The sequence below is a fragment of the Psittacula echo genome (assembly GCF_963264785.1).
Source record: "Psittacula echo genome assembly, chromosome: 6".
Classification (NCBI taxonomy): domain Eukaryota; kingdom Metazoa; phylum Chordata; class Aves; order Psittaciformes; family Psittacidae; genus Psittacula; species Psittacula echo.
Window position 1 is genome coordinate 24,311,147 of NC_137743.1, and position 20,389 is coordinate 24,331,535.

Sequence of the window (20,389 nt, forward strand, 5' to 3'; positions counted from 1 at the left end):
AGTGATTCAGCCACAAGCCATAACCCTGCCTTGCCTTATTGTTTGGTGCTGGGCCACCACTGTATGGTGTATCTGCCTCAGCTCAAAACTGGCTGTGATGGTCCAGGGGTTAGATGCAGGTGAGTGCTGAAGCTGTCATCTCTGCTGGGTAAGGGCACACAGCCCAGGGGAAACCTCTCAGGGAAGCCCCAGAGCATCTCCTGCTGGTACCCATCTCAGCCAGCAGCTCCTCACCAGTCTCCTGCCCTGTGCTTGTCCTGCAGGGGTACAGTCCCAGGAGAAGCCCCCGGAGGAGAGTGTGGTCCCTGCCCACAAGCGGACCCCCAGCGACAGCCACTATGAGAAGAGTTCCCCAGAGCCCAGCTCGCCCCGCAGCCCCACCGTCCTCTCGCCTGAGGTGGTCAGCACCATCGCGGCCAACCCTGGAGGGAGGCCCAAAGAGGTGTGCTGGGGTGGAGGGCATGCTGCGGTGGTGGGGTGGCTGATGGCGGGGGCAGATGCCTCCAGGGAGGGAGAAACCTTGATTAGCATCTGCAGCATCCTGGAGGGTTGGGGGTCAGTGTTGCTTTTTGTGGTGGTGGCTAGCAGGGAGGAAGTGGAAACCTTCCCCTTGCCTCCTCTGCTCCCTCCCCGGGGTTTCCTGGAGGTTTGTGCCCATCATAGCTACGGGACTGACCCTTTCTCCTGCTCTCTCCAGCCTCACCTCCACAGCTACAAAGAAGCTTTTGAAGAGATGGAGGGTGCCTCCCCCACCAGCCCACCCTCCAGCGGTGGTGAGATTTCTCCCCCCACCCCAGCCTTCCCTGTCTCACCACAAACCCCTTGCTCTGATCCTTGTAAGTGCTGCGGCTCCGGGAGGCATTTGGGCTCGGTGGGTGGCTCTCGGCAAGCCAGAAATTCACCAAGGGTCAAACAGCTCTGGGTCCAGACACCCACCACCACATTTATCACTCCTCTCCTCTGCATCCCACCACTCCACACTGCCATCCGCATCCCACTGCCATCCGCATCCCACTGCCATCCGCATCCCACTGCCATCAGCATCCCATGCTTGGTGCTCTCTTTTCAGCTTTTTTCTACCCTCTACTCACTGGGGCATTTCTTGGATGGGATCCCAAGGTGGGATAAGGAGAGAGGCAGGATCTGAAAGACAGCATCCTTTCACCCCATCCTGATCCTGAACCTCCCCATCTTTCCTACTGGCATGGTGAGAGAGGCAGGGAGGCTCCAGTAGCAGGCAGCTGGGAGGGAGGCGGGCAGGACTGGAGACCAGGAAGGAGCTCAGGCAGACCCTCACATGCCGTGCTACTTCTTGCTCGCTGTTCCAAGGGCAGGAGGGGGAAATCTCTGGGAGATGCCAGCTCTCTGCATGCAGCTTGTCTCTGCCTCTGGCACAGCATGCTTGCTTTCTGACTAACCCTGACTGCACAGCTGTGGTGGGTTTGTGTGGATTGGGTTTGTGTGACCGGCTCAAGTGATGAACCCTGATGAGCAGCCTCAAGTCAGCACAGCAGGACTTGGGTTAGACCAGTGCAACAGAGCAGCCGGGCAACTGGGAAACTCATCAAAAAGGCAGCAGTGCTGCCCCCCCCCTCCCCCCCCCCCCCCGTTTTTGTGGGCTGAAAGCTGAGGGATGCTGTAAGGCTGGGACTGGGTGCAGCCCCCTCTGATGCCACGTACTGGTCGTAAGGTCGTAATGGGGCCATCGTGCCTCCCATAGCTCAGCCTGTGGAGCTCAAGGCTGTTTTGTCCTGTGCTGCTGCTGTTCCTTCCTCCCGTGCAACCCACTGACGTTTGAGCCTGGTCTCATGGGATGCAGTGACAGGAGTGTGGGAGCATCCCCGAGGCGCTTGGCAGCTTGGAAATGGCCCTGTTGTTCCAGGGGACAGAGAGCTTGGCCCTGGGGCAGCAGCTCCTTGGCAGTGGGACAGTGGCTTGTTCTGGGGGATGATTCACTAGCAGAAGTGAGAGGAACAGCCTGGCTGGGGACGTGGCCCAGAGGCAGTGCTTCTTATCCAATGCCAGCTGGGGAGGCCTGGGAAGTTTGAAGCTGCAGCTTGCAGGCTTTGCCAAAGTGCTGCTGGGGGGATACAGAAGTGATTCCCATTTGTGGGGAGATGATGGTCCCAGGACAATTCCTGTCCTTGAGAGGACCCCGCTACTCTTCAGACAACCGAGGCGCGAGCTGACATCAAGGCTTGTGGCTGACCAGATGTGGGGAAGTGGGACACCCCCTGGGGAAGGTGCTGCTGTCTGGTTTCCCAGGGACTTGGCTGCTCTGCTGCTCCAGCTCCAGGCTGCTGAGGGGACCTGGGCTGGGTCTGGCTTTCCTCTGGAGCTCCCACCACCCATTGCCTCCTGGCCTCGTTGCAGGCACTATGCCTGTGCTGTTGGTCAGGGATGTTCAAATGCTGCAGGAGGGATGTGCCCTCTAGCTGGAGATGAGACCTGGTGTCTCCACTGGTGTGGGGACATGCAGCACTGGGGAGATGGGGTAAGGAGCGGAGAGGAGTCACATTTGGTGGGGGAGGTAGGTAGGCCCTGCCCCGTGAAACCCTGCTGCCCCGCACTGACAGTGCATCCATACCATAGCCATACATACATATGCAGCTCCTCCTGGTATGTATGTATGTATGGGCACAGGGGCACAGACCTCGTGTGTTCATTGCCACCTCTCAGGGAACATGCTCCGTGTGAACATCCTCACCTGCCCATTGAGCTGTTCTGAATTGGGGGGGGATGGGGGAGTGGCAGTCCTGCTGTCCCTTTTGTGGGGGTAGTGAGCTGCTCTGGGACAGCCTTATCCCAGCTCAGCCAGATGTGGGGATAAGCGGGGGTGGGTTTAAGGGGTGGGAGAATGGCTGCTTGCATAGGGGCAGTGAAAGAGGCTTTTTGCCTTTATACATGGTGGGACCATTCCTTACGGGGACGGTGCTAGGAGATGGGGTCTGGGCCTGCCCTGGTGGGAATTGCCCCCTTTCTCTATCCTGCCCGCCCTGCGATAATGACAGGCTGCTTGTTCTCAGGCACCTCCTGCCCTGTGCCCTCTCCTAAGTAGAGAGAGAGATCCATGTCCTTTTCTGGGGCATTGCTTTATGCAAGGACAGCAATCCCAGCAATCCCCCATTGCAGGTGGTGGGTGGATCTGAACCCTTGGGCAGCTTCAGCCTTTCTGAAGCCTTACCTCCCTCCCCCCTACTAATGCTCTTGTGTTCTCTGTGCTGACAGTGCGCTCTCCCCCCGGCCTGGCCAAGACCCCACTCTCAGCACTTGGGCTGAAACCCCACAACCCGGCCGAGATCTTGCTGCATCCGGTGGGAGGTGAGTGTGGGCAGGGGGGCTGCATGTGGTTTGAGGGTGTGGGGTATCTGTGAGGATACCCATGGAAAGGTCTCTTGGCTGGAGAAGGCATTTCTGCACTCCCTTTTGGGGCCAGATGGCCCTGGGGTCTTTGTCACCTCCTCTGGGGACTCTGGTGTGAGGGTGGGGGCTGTCAGTGCTGCCCTGGGGTCTCAGCTCAGCAGGGTCTTCAGGGGTGGAGTGTGGATAACCCTCAGGTCTTGCCTCCTGCCCAGCCTCGTATTCTTCCCTCCCTCAGCCCCTCCATCCTCCTCCTCCCCAGCACAGCTAGAGAAGGTTTGCTCTCCAGGAGCCAGGCCTGTCAGCTGGAACAGTGTCCAGAGCCCTCTCCATTCCGGAGAACAGTCCCCAGATGCAAAGGCCCTGCTGTTCTGTGGATGTGTCCCAGAGCAGCCTGTCAAGCCAGACCTTGCTGCTCCCCAGCACCGGGGCCCTTTCCTGGACCATCTCAGGGCTGAGTGTAACCTCCCAAAACCCCAGCTGAGCCTGGGGCGCACGAGTCCTGGCTGAGCCCGCGCAGCAAGACTCTTTTTGGTCTGCCCCCAAGGTTGAGCTGATGCTTTCTTGGTGCTTGCTGGACTTCTCACAGCAGCCCTTCATGGTGGTGCCCTGCTTGGCTGTTCCTCTTCCTCACCCAAAACCAGCCTTCTGGATTATGGACATTGTCTTTGGGATCCCCAGGTGGACCTGGGGGTGTCTGAGACCAGGGGTCCAGTTTGAGGTGCAGTGCTGGGGAGGTGTGGATCTCTCCTTTGTGTTCTGTGTGCCCCTGCCTGAGCAAGGCAAAGCTGCTTAACTCTGATTTTCTTTCTGTCTCACACCTTCCTTCATCCTCCTCTTCCCGCTCCCATTGCTCCCCTGCCCCTCCATCTCCCGGAGGTAGAAGGGGAGGCGGGCGTTGACTCTGGAGAAGGTAAGAAAGGCTTTTCTTTCTCTTTTCTCCTCTTATCCTCACTGTTGGTACTGTTGCTCAGGGAAGGCTCTGACTATCTGTGCAGCAGCCTTCCCTGGACTGTTCCCCAGGGATGTGGGAGCTTGAGTCTTGTCCATCTGCTTCCTTTTGAAAAGGGGAACATCATGTCTTGTGGTTGGATTCCCTGATGTCCAAATTGGACCTGGAGGTCTGTCATGTTAGGTGGCAATCATCCATGTGGGCTGAGAGCTCTTTGTCGGTGTATGGCATCCTTCTTGGTGGCATGCTGGGGACGCTGGCATGTTGTGGCCAGCCTCAGATGAGGCTGCCAGGGACTGGGAGCACCAGCCCCAGTTTTGGGATCCTGCCCTCCCCTTCTGGCTTTGCTGCTGCTGTTTGGACCGAAAATAAACCCAAGCGCAGCACAAAAGGTCAGCAGGCTCAGAGGCCACCAGTGTGCTGCCGGCTCAGGGGCCGGGCAGCGGCAGAGCGCCGGTGGTCAGTGCATATCCTCCTGCAGCCGGGAGGCTGCCCAGATTCCCGCCACCTCGCCTGTCCCTGGGCCATGCCTCCCGCTGGATGCCAAGGATGGGGCTGATCTGGGATGTCAGCTCAGGAGTGGCTGTGCTGATGGAGGAGGCACCATGTGCTTTAGGGTGGCACATCTCCTGGAGGGGACAGAGGCTTTGGGAGCGGGTGTGATTCCCTGGAGCGCCACATGCAGTCTGACAGTTGTTGGGTTTTGCTTTCTTTTTTAATGGAACTTTGGGCCCTTGAGGCCAGAATGGGGAACTGTATGTTTAATATGGGTTCTGGGGAGAGGATGTCTCTTTTTGGCAAGTTTGTGATGCTTCTCGTGGCTCAGGGAGCTGTCAGCATTTCTGCTTGGGAGTTCCTCAATGCACATAACCCAGACGTGAATGTTGTATAATATTTAAGGAAGTGTTTACTTGAAGAAAATGTTCTGCTTCCAGAGCTGATTTTTCAGCGATGGCTTTTTGGGTGCATTGAAGGATGAAAAGTTGTGATAAAACCAGGCTTTTCCCTCCTAGGTCCCCCCCAGATTTACCATTTTGTCCAGCTTTAAGCCTCCAAACACCCAAATATCACCTCTCCTTCTCACCAAACCCTCAGGAGCTCAGGCTGCACTGCTTCTCTGTTCCTGTGGCACTCAGCTGCATGCATGGTGGTTGATCCAGAGCAAAAATGTCCAGTGACCCCACACTGCCCAAGCTGAGTGGCCACTACCAGCCTCTTGCTCTGCTTCATTCTCTCTAATAATATGATGGCTTTAGGGGCGTTAAATCTGCAGTCCTGAGGGGGGACCTGCGTTTTGTCTTGACAAAGCTTTGACTTGGTACCCTCTGCACCCAGGCACAGAGCCCAGAGGATCCCTGCCCTGCCAGGCCCTGCTCAGCAGACCCCAGCCTGCATTGCTGGGCTGTGCTTGGGGCTGGAGGATGCTCTGGCAGTGCAGAGGCTTGGGGTCTGGCTGCCACCTCTGAGGAGGCTTTACAACCGCCCTGCGCAGTCGCAGCGCTGGTGATTCCTGGCCCGAGTGGCAGCCCAGCTTGGATTCAGCATTCTCAAACCGCTGCCCACCTCCCTGGTGACTCACAGCCTCTCTATTCTCCCACCATCTTCCTGTCTCCGGAGCCTCTTCCAAGAAACCACCAGGAGGCAAGATCAGATTTTTCAACCTAAAAAAAATCCTGCCTTGAAACTTCGTCTTTTTTTTTCCGTCAGTTTTTTTTCTCCATATTGAACCAATGGACTTCAACCCGTGCTCATGGCCCCACGCCTCACTGTGGCACACGTATGCTGTCCCCCCTCCCTGAGCCTCCGTCTCCTGCCTCGCTTCAGCCCCTACCTTTGCAGGAGGGGCTGGCATTTTTGCAGCCCTTTGGTCTTAATCTCTTGCAGGCTGACTCATATGTGCTGTCTGGCTAATTTTAGTCTGGGGTGGGCAGCTAGGGGAGAAAAGTGAGTAGCTGTGAAATTAATTTAATTACCCAAGCGGCAATGAGTTTCTCGCAGCTTCCTGGGGTGTCCTCCTGGGCAGTGCTTCATCCCTGTCACTCAGAGCCACATGTGCTGCCTCGGATGCTGGTACCCAGCCCACGTTGAGGTCCTTGGTCTGGTTTTGGCTCACATCTTTTCTGGGGTGGTTGAGCAGGGCTGGGCAGGGAGATCAGCCCAAAGGATGGCCTCATCCTCCTCTTTCTGCAGGCGGATACAGCACAGAGATGCTGTGGGGGAAGGAGGGAAACCTGTGACTGTCTTTTTCTTTGCAGCCTCCCAGTCTGGCATTGAACATGGAGCTATGCATTGGCATTGCTGGCTGTGAGCAGGCTGGCTTGCTGGCAGACTTAGCCAGAGCCTGACTGTTATGACTAATAATAATAATGATAATAATAATAGTAATGTTTGTCATGCTAATTACTACAGCAGAACTGCCTCAAGCATGGCTCACCTGGAGCCAGGCTACCTGCAAGGATGCCCAGCCCATAGTGTTTGACGCCAGCGGGTCTTGCTTAGGACGTTGTGCCCCAGCTCAGAGGCAGTGGGTGACACATACCAGCTGAGGTGTAACACAGCTGTAGGGGACAGGGCTGAAGCAGCAGTCCCTTCCTCCAGCACAGCTTTTGGTGGGGCTGAAGGGCTATCGTAGGGATGGGGACTAGCCTGGATGGAGTAGGAGGCAGAGGGGAAAGGGAGGAGGGAGGGCTGGGTCTGGCAGCTGTTGTGGCTGGTGATGGCCAGCATAGCCCACTGTTCCTGGCACGGGACAGCTTGGCAGCTCCAAAGGAAAATTGCTGTTCTTGGTCATGCTCATGGGCTCTGGTTTCAAGCTGGGCTGGGAGTAACTGTTTTGGATGCTGCAGTGGAAATATCTGGAGCTGCTGTCTGGTCTGTTGCTGGAGGTGGCTGGCAGAGGTGGGCCGCACAGGGCAGGGACCACAGGTCATCATCATGAGTCCCGCGTGACTCAGCACAGGCTGGTCAGTGTCACTGGCTCTATTTTTGGGGTCTGAGGATGAGCAGAGAGCACAATGTATGCTGTGTGGCATCCCAGGCAGGGAGGGGCACTGACTCAGAGCAGGGTGGAGGGGCTGTGGCACTGGAAGGAACTGTGGTCCCATGTGCTCTGGTCCCCTCAGGAAAAGAGGTGGGTATGACCTCCCTCCCTGTGCCCAGGCTGGGATCTTCAAGCACCCCTTGGAGCAACCTAAAGGTCTGGATGAACCATGTGTTTCTGCATAGCCCCTGCAGGAAGAGGGATGGGGAAAATGTGGAGCTGGAGGAGCTCAGCTCAAGTGGCTTCACTGGCTGAAATGCGGATACTGGGAAGGGCATGGCCCTCTCCCAAAGTGAGCTGTGTGCTCATCTGTTTCCCCTTCTCTTTTGCCACAGAGCCCAGGAGCTATGTTGAGTCCGTGGCCCGCACAGCCACGACAGGCAGGGGAGGGAGCCTGCCCACCACCCAGCCCATGGGCCCAGAGGTGCCCACCAGGAATGGCACCTTCAACAACTCCTTCACTGCCCCCAGCCCTGTCTCCACCAGCAGCCCCATTCACAGTGTGGACGGGTAAGGCACTGGGAGCAGGTCCCTGGGGCTGGTGGGGCCGGGGTCAAACCCTGCTGGGTGCACAGGATTGCTCCCACATTGAAATTGCCTTTGCAAGAACCCCTGTCTCTGCACGTAAGGTTTAGGGGTCCTGGCCAACCATTTGTTCAGTGCCCTGGCAACACGAAGTTGGGTCACTTGGTGATCACTTGGTAGTCAACAGATCTCAGCAGCATCTTGCTGAGAACCTGGCCCCTAGGGTGGGAGGAGAGATGAGGTCTTTGCTGACCCTAGCACTGGGTTAGGCTGAGCATCAGTCCCCTGTGGTGTGATGGAGCCATCATCCCTGTCTCTTCTTGACCCTGCCCATGAGGTGTACCGCATCAGCCCAGCCTGGCAAGGCTGTCAGGGAGAAACTATTTGAGTGTTTTGCTAGGAGAGGAGCTGGAAAAAGGCTCTGTCTCTCAGGGAGCTGTGTTTTGAGAGGGAGCTGGGATGCATGGTGGAGCTAAAGCTGCTTCTAGCTGCTTCCATGCAGCTGGCAGGACTCATCCTACCATTGCCTCTGAACAACTGAGCAGCTCACTATCACAGTGCTTCAGTTTCCATGTGCACCACTTGCAGGAGGGTGCCAGCCAGCAGCAGTAATGAGCAGTGGAACTGAATTCTCCTTCTCCTCATATCTCCTCAGAACTTCCCTCCGCAGCTACCCCTCAGATGGCAGCCCCCATGGCACAGTTACACCTCCCCATGCATCAGTCGAGCCTGTTTACCGGTCACCTGTCAGCTTGCAGATGCCCTCTGCTCACAGCAGCTACCAAAACTCGTCTCCGTCTTCCTTTGCAATGGTCCAAGGTGGGGTCCCAGGCTCGTCGTACTCCAGCCCTGACTACCCCGATAGCCGCGCTGCCCTCCAGCCAGACCCCCAAGCTCGTCCGCAGCCACAGGTCAATGTGGTAGGAGTTCACGTCCTGCCAGGGAGCCCTCGCTCCCTGCACCGGACAGTGGCTACCAACACACCACCCAGCCCTGGCTTCGGGCGAAGAGCCGTCAATCCTGGCATGAGCGGCGCTCCTGGCAGCCCCGGGCTGGGCAGACATGCTGTGGTGGCCCATGGCAACCTGGTGGCCTCACCGGGGAGCCCCAGCCTGGCCAGGCATCAAACCACAGCCGTCCCCCCCGGCAGCCCCTTGTATGGCTACCCCAGCCCAGATGAGAGGCGCCCAACGCTGTCCCGGCAGAGCAGCTCCTCTGGCTACCAGCCTCCCTCCACGCCATCCTTCCCTGTCTCGCCGGCGTACTACCCTGGCACGAGCACGCCGCACTCCTCCTCCCCGGACTCGGCCGCGTACCATCAGAGCAGCCCCACACCACAGCCCGCGCTGCCGGAGAAGCGGCGGATGTCGGCCGGGGACCGCTCCAACAGCCTCCCCAACTACGCCACTGTCAATGGCAAGGCGTCCTCGCCCCTCTCCAGCGGCATGTCCAGCCCCAGCGGTGGGAGCGCTGTCACCTTCCACACCCTGCCGGACTTCTCCAAGTTCTCCATGCCAGGTAAGGGATATCCTTGGAGTTTCCTGTGTCCCCCTGCCCTGCCCAGGGCTCTCTTCCCTCCTCCTCCTCACCGGCAAGTGGGGAAGTGGTTGCAGCTGTGTCCTGATTTACCCCTCCTGCCTATCCACACACCAGCGGCACCAGCTTGGGCCATTTCCTGTGCTTTCTGGCAAATCCAAACAGGAAAAGCACTGACCCGGCATTGCTGCTATAAGCAGCGCCCAGAGTTGTGTGCAGGGAGATCAAAGCACCCAGAGGCAGTTTTTCTCTGCTGTGGGGATGCGCTGACCTCCTGGCCCCGTTCCCAGCAGGCTTTACCCTGCTGAGACCCCACTGTGGCTCTACCTCCTTATTTCAAATGGTGTGCTGTGCCCTGGGTGCCATTGCGCCTGGAACGCCTTCGCTGGCTCCGTTACGGGACACCTTGGTGACGCCAAGATTGGACTGATAGAATCAGGGGAATAAAGCTGTGGGGCAGCAGTGGCTCTGGCTGCCAGGCTGGTTTCGCAGCTGAGTGGGCAGCCCTTTGTGAGCACACTGGCACCCACCCCAGCCCCATGACTCCCCATGGCTGGGGACCTTTCCCAGCAGGGAAGCATGAGCAATTAAAACCTGTAACCATTAGAGAGTGGGCTGGGGAGGGGATTGAGCCTCCCGTCCCTCTGAAGGTGACTAGCTTGCAGAGGGCTGATAACACGTCTCCAGCAGAGATACTGTTTGGCCCTCTGGGTTCTTTGGTTGGGCTTTTTGGCAAGCAGATGGTTGGAAATGTTGTGCCAGCAAAGTGACAGCTTCATGGCCAGAGGACTGGCTCCTGTCAGGGCTGTGCTATTGATGGGCACTGAGTGAAGCAGAATGGGGCTGGGGCTGCTTTCCCCAGGGTAGGTCAACCTGTCCAGTTCCTCTGCACAGAGCAAAGGTCAGGGAAGGAATTTATTTTTAGGGTGGATGAGCCAAATCTTGAACATTAGAGAGCAGTGAAGGTTCTCTAAAGTCAGATCTTCCCACCACCCTCTTGATTGTACATAATCTCTTTCCTCCAACAGCCTTCATTTCACCTGGCCAGCTTCCTTTAAAATGATGAATTCCCATTTTGTTTCTGGCTGTGTGGCAAAGAAACTCATCAAATGCACATCCCTTCAAGGGCCCTTGTGCTTGGATTTAGCTTTAGATGCACAGCAGTCCCCATAAACTCCAGGTGATGGTCAGCCTTTCTGGGTGTGGAGGATTGGGTTGAGGTTAAACCAATGTGCTGGGGCTGAAAGGAGGTAGAGGTATTAATGCTTTAGCTAGATCTGCTAAAAAGTCATGTGGAGTTTTAGATAAGCATCTTTTAACTTTTTTCTTGTCTTCTCTTCCTTGCAGACATCAGCCCTGAGACTCGTGCCAATGTCAAGTTTGTGCAGGACACTTCCAAGTACTGGTACAAACCGGAGATCTCCAGGGAGCAGGGTGGGTAGATGGCACAGGGCAAAGCATATGGTTGAGTGAGCCATGGTCAGGAGTTGAGGTGTATCTGGGATCACAGGGATTCATAAAGATTTCCCTTAGAGGCTGGATGGGGAGTGAGGGTGTACTGTGGATGCTCAGACCACTGCAGAGGGGGGTTGAAGCCCAGCTCAGCTGCAGGCTTTCACCCCAGCCTTTCCCTTGGTGGAGAAACACTGGTCCCTGCAGCGTGCAGTGGATCTATGCAGTTTGGGGTGCAGAGCACTCAGGTCTTGAACTGAGTGAGCTCAGAGGGGTCTTGGAGATGTGGCTAAAACAGGAGGAGGTAAGGTATCTTCAGGGACATGGTTCCAGCATTTGGTCCCTGGTGCCTGCCTGCTCTGCTCTCCAGTGCTCAATTGCTCAGAGCTGGGCTGGGTGGGAATGGTTCCTCTGAGATGCCCACACAAGGGCAGTGGACCTGGGGGTACATGAGCCCTCTTCCTGGTCACAAACCCACTTGAGACCCCCATCCACAGATGTGCAGGGGGGACAGTAACATTGCAGTGTCTGACTGCAAGGCCATGGAGCCAGGATGCCCTGTACTGACCCACACCTACTGGTTCTGAAGGTCATGTTGGCTCTCACTATGCTGGCTCTGAGGTCTCCTGTTCTCTCCTCCAGCGATTGCATTGCTGAAGGACAGGGAGCCGGGGGCTTTCATCATCCGAGACAGCCACTCCTTCCGGGGAGCCTACGGCCTTGCCATGAAAGTAGCTTCTCCACCTCCCACGGTCATGCAGCAGAACAAGAAAGGTATTGTGTGCCCTTCTCCATCCCACGCTGAGATGCTTTCCATCGTTTGGCCAGGGCGAGAGGGCAGCTGTGTCTGCTGAGCCAGTTGTGCCCTTGGATATGTGCTGATGTCGTAGGATCCCTCTCCCCCACCCCTCCCCTCCCAGGGCACAGGGAAGCACCAGACACCCTCTACCCTGAGCTGTGGAGGACTTGGGGGATCTGAATCTTGGGTTTGGCATAGTGAAATGGGCACAGCCTCCCCAGCCCACGAGCAGCATGGGGGAACCTGGTTTGGGGTTGACCCTGTGCAAAGGGCCGGATTTGAGGAGGGTGTGCTGAGTGGTAGGGACCCCTCCCTTCAACAGGAACACTGGTTTCTGTGTGGGGCTACCGAGTATTAGTTGGAGAAGGGTGGCTCTGGTGTGAGAACATTCCATCTCTTCCCAGGAGATATCACCAATGAGCTGGTGAGACATTTCCTCATCGAGACCAGCCCACGGGGTGTGAAACTAAAAGGATGCCCCAATGAGCCCCATTTTGGTGAGTGCCCCCAGTGCGCTACTACATGCGTGGTTAGGTCGGGAGAGCCTTGCCTTTGCTGGACTATCACAGCGGAGCTGTGAGGTGTCTGGGAGGGCCCCCACTGCATTACTTGCCCCTGTGTAACCAAGCCCTGTGGGCATTTGGAGCCTCAGGGGTCATGCACACAAATGAATGCACACAAATGTGCCTGTATGCATGGGTACATACCTTTCTGCACACATTAGGAAAAATAATGCTGCTGGACAGGGTGGAGGGCAGGGACTCCTCCCCACCTTGTTCCATTTATCCCGTGGCTAATGTGCTCCAAGGCGCTGCACCAGGACCTCTGCCCCATTCCTGTTCCTAAGGTAGCCCTGGCATCTCTGCTACCTCCCTGAGCCCTCCGTGGGCATGGTGGTTTCAGTAAGAGGAATTGCCATGTGTGGCATTAGGACCACAGTGAAGAAATCCAGTAAAAAAAGTCTGCTCCCATCCAGCTGGAGCAACAATGTCCTAACACCAGGGAAACCCGTGTTCCTAGCCCTATGCTTATCATCTCCCCTCTCTCCCCAGGCTGTCTCTCGGCTCTGGTGTACCAGCACTCCATCATGCCCTTGGCCTTGCCCTGCAAGCTGGTCATTCCTGACCGAGGTAAGAGCCAAGACCAGAATGGATTACATCTGCCCCCACAGCCTATGAGGATGGGGTAGGTTTCCAAGCAGGGAGCAGCAGTAACTATCCCATGTCTTCTAGATCCCATGGAGGAAAAGAAAGATACCACGTCAGCCACCAACTCATCCACAGACCTCCTCAAACAGGGCGCGGGTGAGTAGAGAGGGGCTGTCATGGGGCCAATGTAGCTTGGAGCAGTGGTTGACCCCATGCCTGCTGTCTCCCTTTCCAGCCTGCAATGTCCTCTTCATCAACTCAGTGGAGATGGAGTCACTGACAGGCCCCCAGGCCATTGCAAAGGCTGTAGCTGAGACGTTGGTGGCCGACCCCACGCCCACTGCTACCATTGTCCACTTCAAAGTCTCCGCACAAGGCATCACCTTAACTGACAACCAGAGGAAGTAAGAGCCCCCATGGCCACGGCCCTGGGTCTCCAGAGCCAATGGGACTGTGATCCAGGGAGTGTGTTGATGAAGGATGTCCTTGGGTGGCGTGAACCTGGTCATAGGCAGGGCTGGGCTTTGTCCTTGACTCCTGAAACATCCTAGCGGAACCTATGGGAGTGTCCCTGCTGATGGGGCTGGTCTGTGGTGGGGCAGAGGTGGGGGCTTGCTGGCCCTGACACTCCCTGCCTTGTATTTCAGATTGTTCTTCCGACGACACTACCCGCTCAACACCGTCACCTTCTGCAACCTGGACCCCCAGGAACGAAAGTGAGTGCCCTAACCTGGGGCAAACACATGTCCCCTGCCCCTTTCCCTCCCCCAGGCTTCTGGCTGCTTGGAGCAGGATCTTTGCTTGCTCTGTCCCACTTGCTTCTGTGGAGAGCAGGGACTGAAGGTCCCCTTGGATACTGTAGGGCAACACCACTTCTGGTGACTTCTTGGTGTCTCTGAACATCTTCATGTTGGGAGAGAGGTGCATCAGGTTTTTTTCAATAGAGCCAAGCCTGTGCAAAGCCAGGCTGGCCCTCCAGCATTGGTGTGGTGCCCCCCATAATGGCCCTGTTTCTGTGGGGTGCAGGATGCACCATCCCTCACACCTCCTCTTCTCCTTGCAGGTGGACTAAAACCGATGGCAGCGGCCCAGCCAAGTAAGTATCTGCTGTGTTTCCCAGCTGATTCCTCCCAGGGTGTCAGGGTGGCTCCTGCTTGTGTTTGAGCATTGGCTGGGAGATGCACCATGCAGGGCAGCCTCTTGGCTGTGTGTCAGATGAGCTCAGCTCCTCGCTGAAGGAATGTTTCACCCAAGAATGAGGACTCGGGAAGCATCTTTCATCCCCAAATTCCCAGTTAGAGCAGGCATGGCCGTTCCTGAACTGACCAAACTGCAAAGTGCCAGAGGAGCCTGTGGGAGCTAGCTTGTGAAGCAGAGCCAGGGATTATGCTGATGGCCTGTGAGCCACCAGCCAGGTCTTTCCTTTCCTCCTGTCCTCCTTGTTCTGACCCACAGGAGTACAGAGCTGCTGGCTGATCCCATTTCCAGGGGCAAATTCCCACTAATTTTAGCCATTGTGTTAGCGAAGGGGTTTTTATTAGGAGGTCCAGCTGCTGGGATATTTCCCCTCCCCAATTAGAAATGCCACGGCCTGGGCCTGTCTCACATTCTGTTCCCTGTATTTATAACTTGAGTTTGCATGTTCTAATTAAGAAAAAAAGGGGACATTTTATTCAGTGGGGGAGAGAGATGGAAATAACCACACGATCTCACCCAGCCCCCATTGTCCCCATATGGCCTTCCATATGGGACCCCACAGGGTATACCCCAGTGGCCAGCCCATCACACCCCTGTGGTTTCAGGAGTCATCACACAAACCAAGGCAATGCAGTGATCATCTGGAAGGATGCTTCTTGGGGATGGCCTATGGGGAGGGTGGCAGGGATGAGCAGAGCAAGGGCGGTTTGGCCAAGAATTGATAGAAAGACAGTGTTGGCCTTCAAGGAAACTACAACAAAGGGAAGAATAGATGGGTCTTCATGCAGTCTGCTTTGGGATGTCTCGCTTTGTGTTGTGTGAGGTGGATGTTAAAGAGGTGGACAGGACCATGCTGGAAGAGGGTGGTGGTGGTCATTGGGTGAGCAATGCTGGCAAGCCTCACTGAGCCTCTTGTCTTCTTTACACCCAGGCTTTTTGGCTTTGTGGCCAGGAAGCAAGGGAGCACCACAGACAACATCTGCCATCTCTTTGCTGAGCTGGACCCAGACCAGCCAGCTGCAGCCATTGTCAACTTTGTCTCCAGGGTCATGCTTGGCTCTGGCCAGAAAAGATGAGCTGGTGCTTGCGGGTGATTCTTGAATTTTGGAGAAGGACTTGGAGTTGATCCGAGAAGGAGTGTGAGGAAGTGCATTGTGGGAGAGGGAAGTGAATTGGGGGAAAAAAAAAGGGTTGGAATTCTGGAGGAAAATAGCAAACAACAAAAAAACCTAAAAGCCAGTGGAGCCCCTAAAAACTCAACACAAGCCAAACACACACATAGAGGAACCAAAACCACGCCACCTATGTAAGAGAACCACAAAGTCACGCCAGACAGGATGCATGTCCCACCGCAGAGAAGGTGACCAAAGCGAAGGCTTTTGGCGTAATGGTCCTGACATCCATTTGAGACCAAATGCAAGACCATGACTGGTTGTTTTCCATCTGGGAAAAAAAAAAAGAAGAGACAACCGGCAAAACCGATGCTTCATCCCAGCAGCTCCATCAGCGAATGTCTGTTTTGTGTTTGAAACGACCCGGAGGAGATAACAACGTGGCTGGGTCTCTGGGACACTGGAGGAGATGCTCTCAGAAACCTTCCCTTGTCGGCTGCAGTGGAGGGTCCTCACTTATCCATTTGGTTCTCCTGAAACCTGCTGGTAGCCTGGCAAGTTGCTGGGGCTGTGGGGGGGCTTGGTCCTGATCCATCCTGTCCCTGGGGAGCTCAGCCATGGGCTGACTTCCATTGCTGACCCAGAGCCCAGCGCTGGTTGCAGGTGAGCTGCTGTGAGCCCACCCAGAGAGGGGGTCACAGCACTTCCCCACCTCCCCAGGGTGCTTGTGCCTGCCAGCCTGTGAGGAGGTGGGGGGGAGCTCCTGCTGCCCCATGCGTGGGGAAGGCAGATGCTCCATGGGAGCCTCCCCAGAGGATGCGCTAGTCCTCTCCCATCACTAGTCCTCTTTGGCTGTTTCTCCTGTGGCCTGTCACACGTTATCACAAAACCCAAACAAAACAAATGAGAAAGGAAAGAAAAACAATGTAATAATAATAATAATAATTATAATAATAGCGGATGCTGGCACAGGTGGGTTCCCTGTGCAAAGCAGCTGACCCATGGCTACCCCTATCTCTTTGGAGACATGCAAGCGGTTTTTAAATTGCATGGATGTTCAAGTTGCACGAAAGGCGGATGACTACAAGTAACTCAGGTGCTTTTTTCTCCTTTTATTTTGGAGGCCACGTTAAAAAAAAGAGAAAAAAGGAACAAAATTTAAAAAAAAAAATAAATCCAAAAAAGGAAAGGACTTGCAGTTGCTGGGTAACTTTGGCTCAGTGGGGAGGTAACAGGTCCTCCGAGAGCCACCCTGCTTGTCACGCATGTACCCCCAAAACCATCTGGCTGGAGGCTCATGCCCCTGAGTGCACTGTAGTTTTGCAGTGGCTTCAGTGCTGTCAGCTTTTCCCTTTGCCTTGTAAGGTGAGGAGGGTCAATCAGGGAGCAAGAGGGGTGAAGAACCCCTGTGCTGCTGTGGAGGGGGGAAATGGTGGGAGTAGTGGCGGAGGTCCCAGCCCATGGAGTTGGGGAGGGGGCAGAGGATGCTTCAGTTGCACATGCAGGTTTGGGGCCACAGGAACGTTCTGGCTGGAGCTGCAGGGTCATTGCTGAGCCCTGTGCTGCAAATATCCCCCTCCCCTCCACCTTCCTGCAAGAGCTTTTTGGGAGAAGTTTTCAGTGCAAGGTGGCCCAGATAGTCTACTGGGGCCAAAAACTAGAAACATAGCACTGCAGTCTCTCCCCACCGGAGAGTTTTTCTCCCTCAGAACACCCTTGCCTTGATAGCTATAATATATATACAAGCTATACTAATGATATACTGTAAGCTAACTAAATTTTAAGGAGGAAAAAAGGTTAAATTCACACTCCAAAAATACTTATTTTTTGCCATATTGCTTTCTGTGCATCGTATCTCCCCCATTATATCCGCTCCCTTCCCCTGCCCCGGGGAAACACCTGCACGTTTAAAGAAAATCCATAGCAAGGCAAAATACGGATGGGGGAAGAGGCGTGGGGCCCCCCTCCCAAGTCGGGGAGGTGTGCGTGTGACCAGCGTGCATGTATGTGTGCATGTGTGTGTGTGCGTGGGGGAATGAGTGGCACGGGTGCCCGGACGGAGGCTGTTCTGATGTACTGGAGCGAACCTGAGAGGATGCGTAGTGAGGAGTTGGTTGCAAGACAGTGGTGGGATGGGGGGTCCTGGGGAGGCTTTCCCCCTCCCCAGCTCCCTGGCCGCACAGATGTGGAGACCTTTTCATTTTCGATGTTCCCCTCCTTCTGCGAAATTCAAGCGAGATGAGAGATGATCTCACCCGTAATCTCCTCACCCTGCCATTCACCGATTAGAGAAAACACTGTGTTTATAGATATATAAAGATATATTTTTTGGAAGCCTCTGTTTTTCAGACTTGGTTTTCTCACTGCTAAAAAAAGAGATGATAATAATGTAATTTTATTTTAATCTGCTGCCTCAGAAAACGGTGCTTGAAATTCCCATTCCTCTTTTTCTCCCCATAAAAACAAAGCAGATCTAAGCACCCTAGAGATGTTGCGTAAAAGCTGACCCCAGCAGATACCTGCCAATGGCATCACGCCTGCTTTGGGCCCTGAGCCACTCACGCCTTCCCCACTAACCCACTAGCTGAAGATTTAGACCATATCCAAATTTCGAACACTAACAAAATTGTCCAATTCTATTGTTTTTTTAACACACAGCTAATCACCTTCCAACGATGTAGCCAGGTGTTTGTCAGCTCCTTTTAAAGGCACTTTTTTTTCCCCCCCTTTATATCCTTTTTTAAGTTACAGTTCTAGGTGTAACTACTTTTTCTGTCCCAGGGAGAGTCCGTCAGCTGGCATTGAGGATCACCCAGGTCTCAGGGCTGGCGGGGACCTAGTGTTGATATTTTTTTCCTTATGAAAGGGACAGAAATGATTATTTGTGTTTTTTCTTCAGTTTTTAAATGCAGTCATGGTATTTGAGATTCGAGCTTGTGCGAGTTATGCCCAGCATATGTTTCATTGTAATCACACTGCCGTTGTCAGCAGCCGGATGATATCTCTCTCACTCACACACACAAACATATCCCTCCTTCCTGCACAAAGAACTGCATATATTCTTGCCAAAGATATCCTTAAAAACGCACTTTTCCCCACATATATATATATTTTTTTTTGCGTGTGTAAATTTGTTGTATGTGCCCTTTTTGTGTCGGCTTGTTCTTTGGAGAAGCCCCTTCTCATCCATCCTTCCTTTGCTGTCGATGTTGCTGTTTGTTGGGAAACGCTCGTGGGGGGTGGGGTGTGCCATTTGCTACCTGTCCCTAATTGTAGTGCCCACAACGTGCAAAATGTGGGTTCCTTTTCAGCCTGTGGGTTTCCCATTCAGTGGCGCTGCCTTGGGCTCCCTCCTGGGAGATATTCCGAGGAATGATCCATGTCATCACTGCCAGTGGAGATTGTGGGCTTATGGGTTTAAGCACATAAATTGAGCAAAGTTTGGGGTTGCTCTGGGTGCAACATTAGCTGGCTGCCCCCGGTCAAACCACACACGGGAAACAAACCAGGTGGGGAGAAAAACCCAACGCAGCCTCCAGGCATCGATTTTCCAGTGAGTTCAACCATCTGAACCAAAGTGCAGAGTAAATCCCCACCCAGCAGGTCGGGCAGGTAAAGAAACCAGTTGCCCCAAAAACCCCAGACAGCAGCATCAACAAAAGGCAGCCCTTCCCGTTGGAGCAGGCAGGAGGATCAGACAGCAAAGGAGCCCGCAGGGGCTTGTTTCATTTCGTTCGTTTGTTTTGCAAATTGCGAGGTTGGTTTGGGGTTACTCTTTTTTTTTTAATTATTTTTTATTTTCCTTAAAAAGGAAAAAAAGAGAAAGAAAAAAGGAAGCAACCCCACGTTTCTGTTGGCAGTTCCTGTACCGCCGTGTTATGTGTGGGGTTTGTTTTGTTGTTGTCTTCGTTACTTTGGGAACGTTACAGATTTATTTGCTAATCAGTGTTAATGAACAGTTTCAAACTTTTAGACTTGCCCATTTCTGTGTATTTATATAGATGGAAAGAAAAAAAACCCCACGTTATATTTTGTGTCTTTGTGCCCATAATATTGTCGCGCGTGTAAGGATGACTTCGGTCGCACCCTGTCCGTGTGTGAATGTGATACCGCTGTTGTCTTCCCATTGTACAGATGTCAGATTCTTTGCAGTTCATTGTATGGCGTTATAAAGTAAAAACAACAGAAAAAGAAATCAGTTATATAAATACACTGTTGCTTGGAAAGCCAGCTTGGTGTCTGGGTCGCTGGAAATGCATCTTGAATTGAAGGGAGCTAGGAATAAATGCTCTGTTCCTCTGCAGAGGGGAAACCAAACCGAGCCCCAAGCCAATCCTGAACTCCGGCGGGTGCTGTGTTTTCTCTGGGCTGTCATTCCCTGTTCCTCGATGGCAGATTGGGGCCCCCAGACAGACGCCGGGTGGTGGGCGTGGGAAGGAGGAGGGGTTGTGCTGCTGCTTGTCAGTCTCCAGCCGCAGCTTGTGTTCACCAGATGCTGGCTAACCAGGCAGCCCCCAGACTTCCTACATGGCTCCAGCTACAGTTTGGGCTTTTGTTTACCAGGAGGGATCTCTCCAGAGTGCCCTGCGGGCACTGGGTGCCCTTCAAATCCTGTTGCTTTCTCCCAGGTTGCTTTTAGGTGCCATCTCTCCCCTTTGAGGCCGCCTCCCACAGGGGAGTGGGGTGGGATGATGCTTTTATGGAGTCCTTTGCCAAGGTGGTGCTTTGGGCTCTGCTCCTGTTAAATCCCACTTCCCTGCCCCTTTTGGAGCCATCTTGCTCCCTGTGCTTGGCAAAACTTTCCCCCAAAGCCTCAAAGGCCTGGTGTTTCCAGTGTTCGCAAAACAATTCCCAGCATCCGTTGCAGCCCTTAGCCCCTGGCTCTCTGGCTCCACTCCTTCCCCTCCTCGCTGAGTTGGTGGCCAAGACCCAGCCCCTGGGATGGATTGAGTTTAATTATACAAGAAATATCAACCAGAGTAGCGGCAGTTTCCCTGGCGCCAGTGCTGCTGCGGCTCAGAGGCTCAGAGCTTCTCCCGGGAGCCGGCAGCACTAAAAATACCTCCTGCCTTTCCCTAAAATAGCTGCAGGATGAGGGGTGGATTGAGGGGGCTGCTCGCCTGGGGACCCCGTGCTGTGGGGCTTGTGCGGGGAGGCAAAGGCAAGAGGGGTAAAAACAGGAAGGGGGGGAGGAGATGGGATGGATTCTGGACCCACCCCCGCCAATAGACGTGGAGCTATGGAGATGTGCTCGGTGAGCCAGAAGCA

General features: G+C 54.6%; 1 protein-coding gene across 6 annotated transcripts in view; it reads left to right on the plus strand.

The window, feature by feature from the left end:
- TNS1 (tensin 1) overlaps nt 1–16,907 on the plus strand; it is a gene marked incomplete at its 5' end in the record, with an annotated part of 63,077 nt that extends 46,170 nt beyond the window's left edge. For 3 of the 6 annotated variants that reach the window (XM_080620559.1, XM_080620560.1, XM_080620561.1), the window contains 14 exons: nt 264–442; nt 698–836; nt 3,229–3,357; nt 7,688–7,862; nt 8,533–9,395; nt 10,761–10,847; nt 11,508–11,639; nt 12,069–12,161; nt 12,717–12,794; nt 12,897–12,968; nt 13,048–13,216; nt 13,460–13,528; nt 13,876–13,908; nt 14,941–16,907. In XM_080620559.1, the coding sequence (XP_080476685.1) occupies nt 264–442; nt 698–836; nt 3,229–3,357; nt 7,688–7,862; nt 8,533–9,395; nt 10,761–10,847; nt 11,508–11,639; nt 12,069–12,161; nt 12,717–12,794; nt 12,897–12,968; nt 13,048–13,216; nt 13,460–13,528; nt 13,876–13,908; nt 14,941–15,085 (2,363 nt within the window). In that variant the 3' untranslated portion in view covers nt 15,086–16,907. Of the gene's footprint in view, nt 1–237; nt 443–697; nt 837–3,228; nt 3,358–7,687; nt 7,863–8,532; nt 9,396–10,760; nt 10,848–11,507; nt 11,640–12,068; nt 12,162–12,716; nt 12,795–12,896; nt 12,969–13,047; nt 13,217–13,459; nt 13,529–13,875; nt 13,909–14,940 lie in introns of all 6 variants that reach the window. The other 3 variants (XM_080620558.1, XM_080620562.1, XM_080620563.1) reach the window with 3 other exon arrangements.
- Between the last annotated feature and the right edge of the window lie 3,482 nt (nt 16,908–20,389).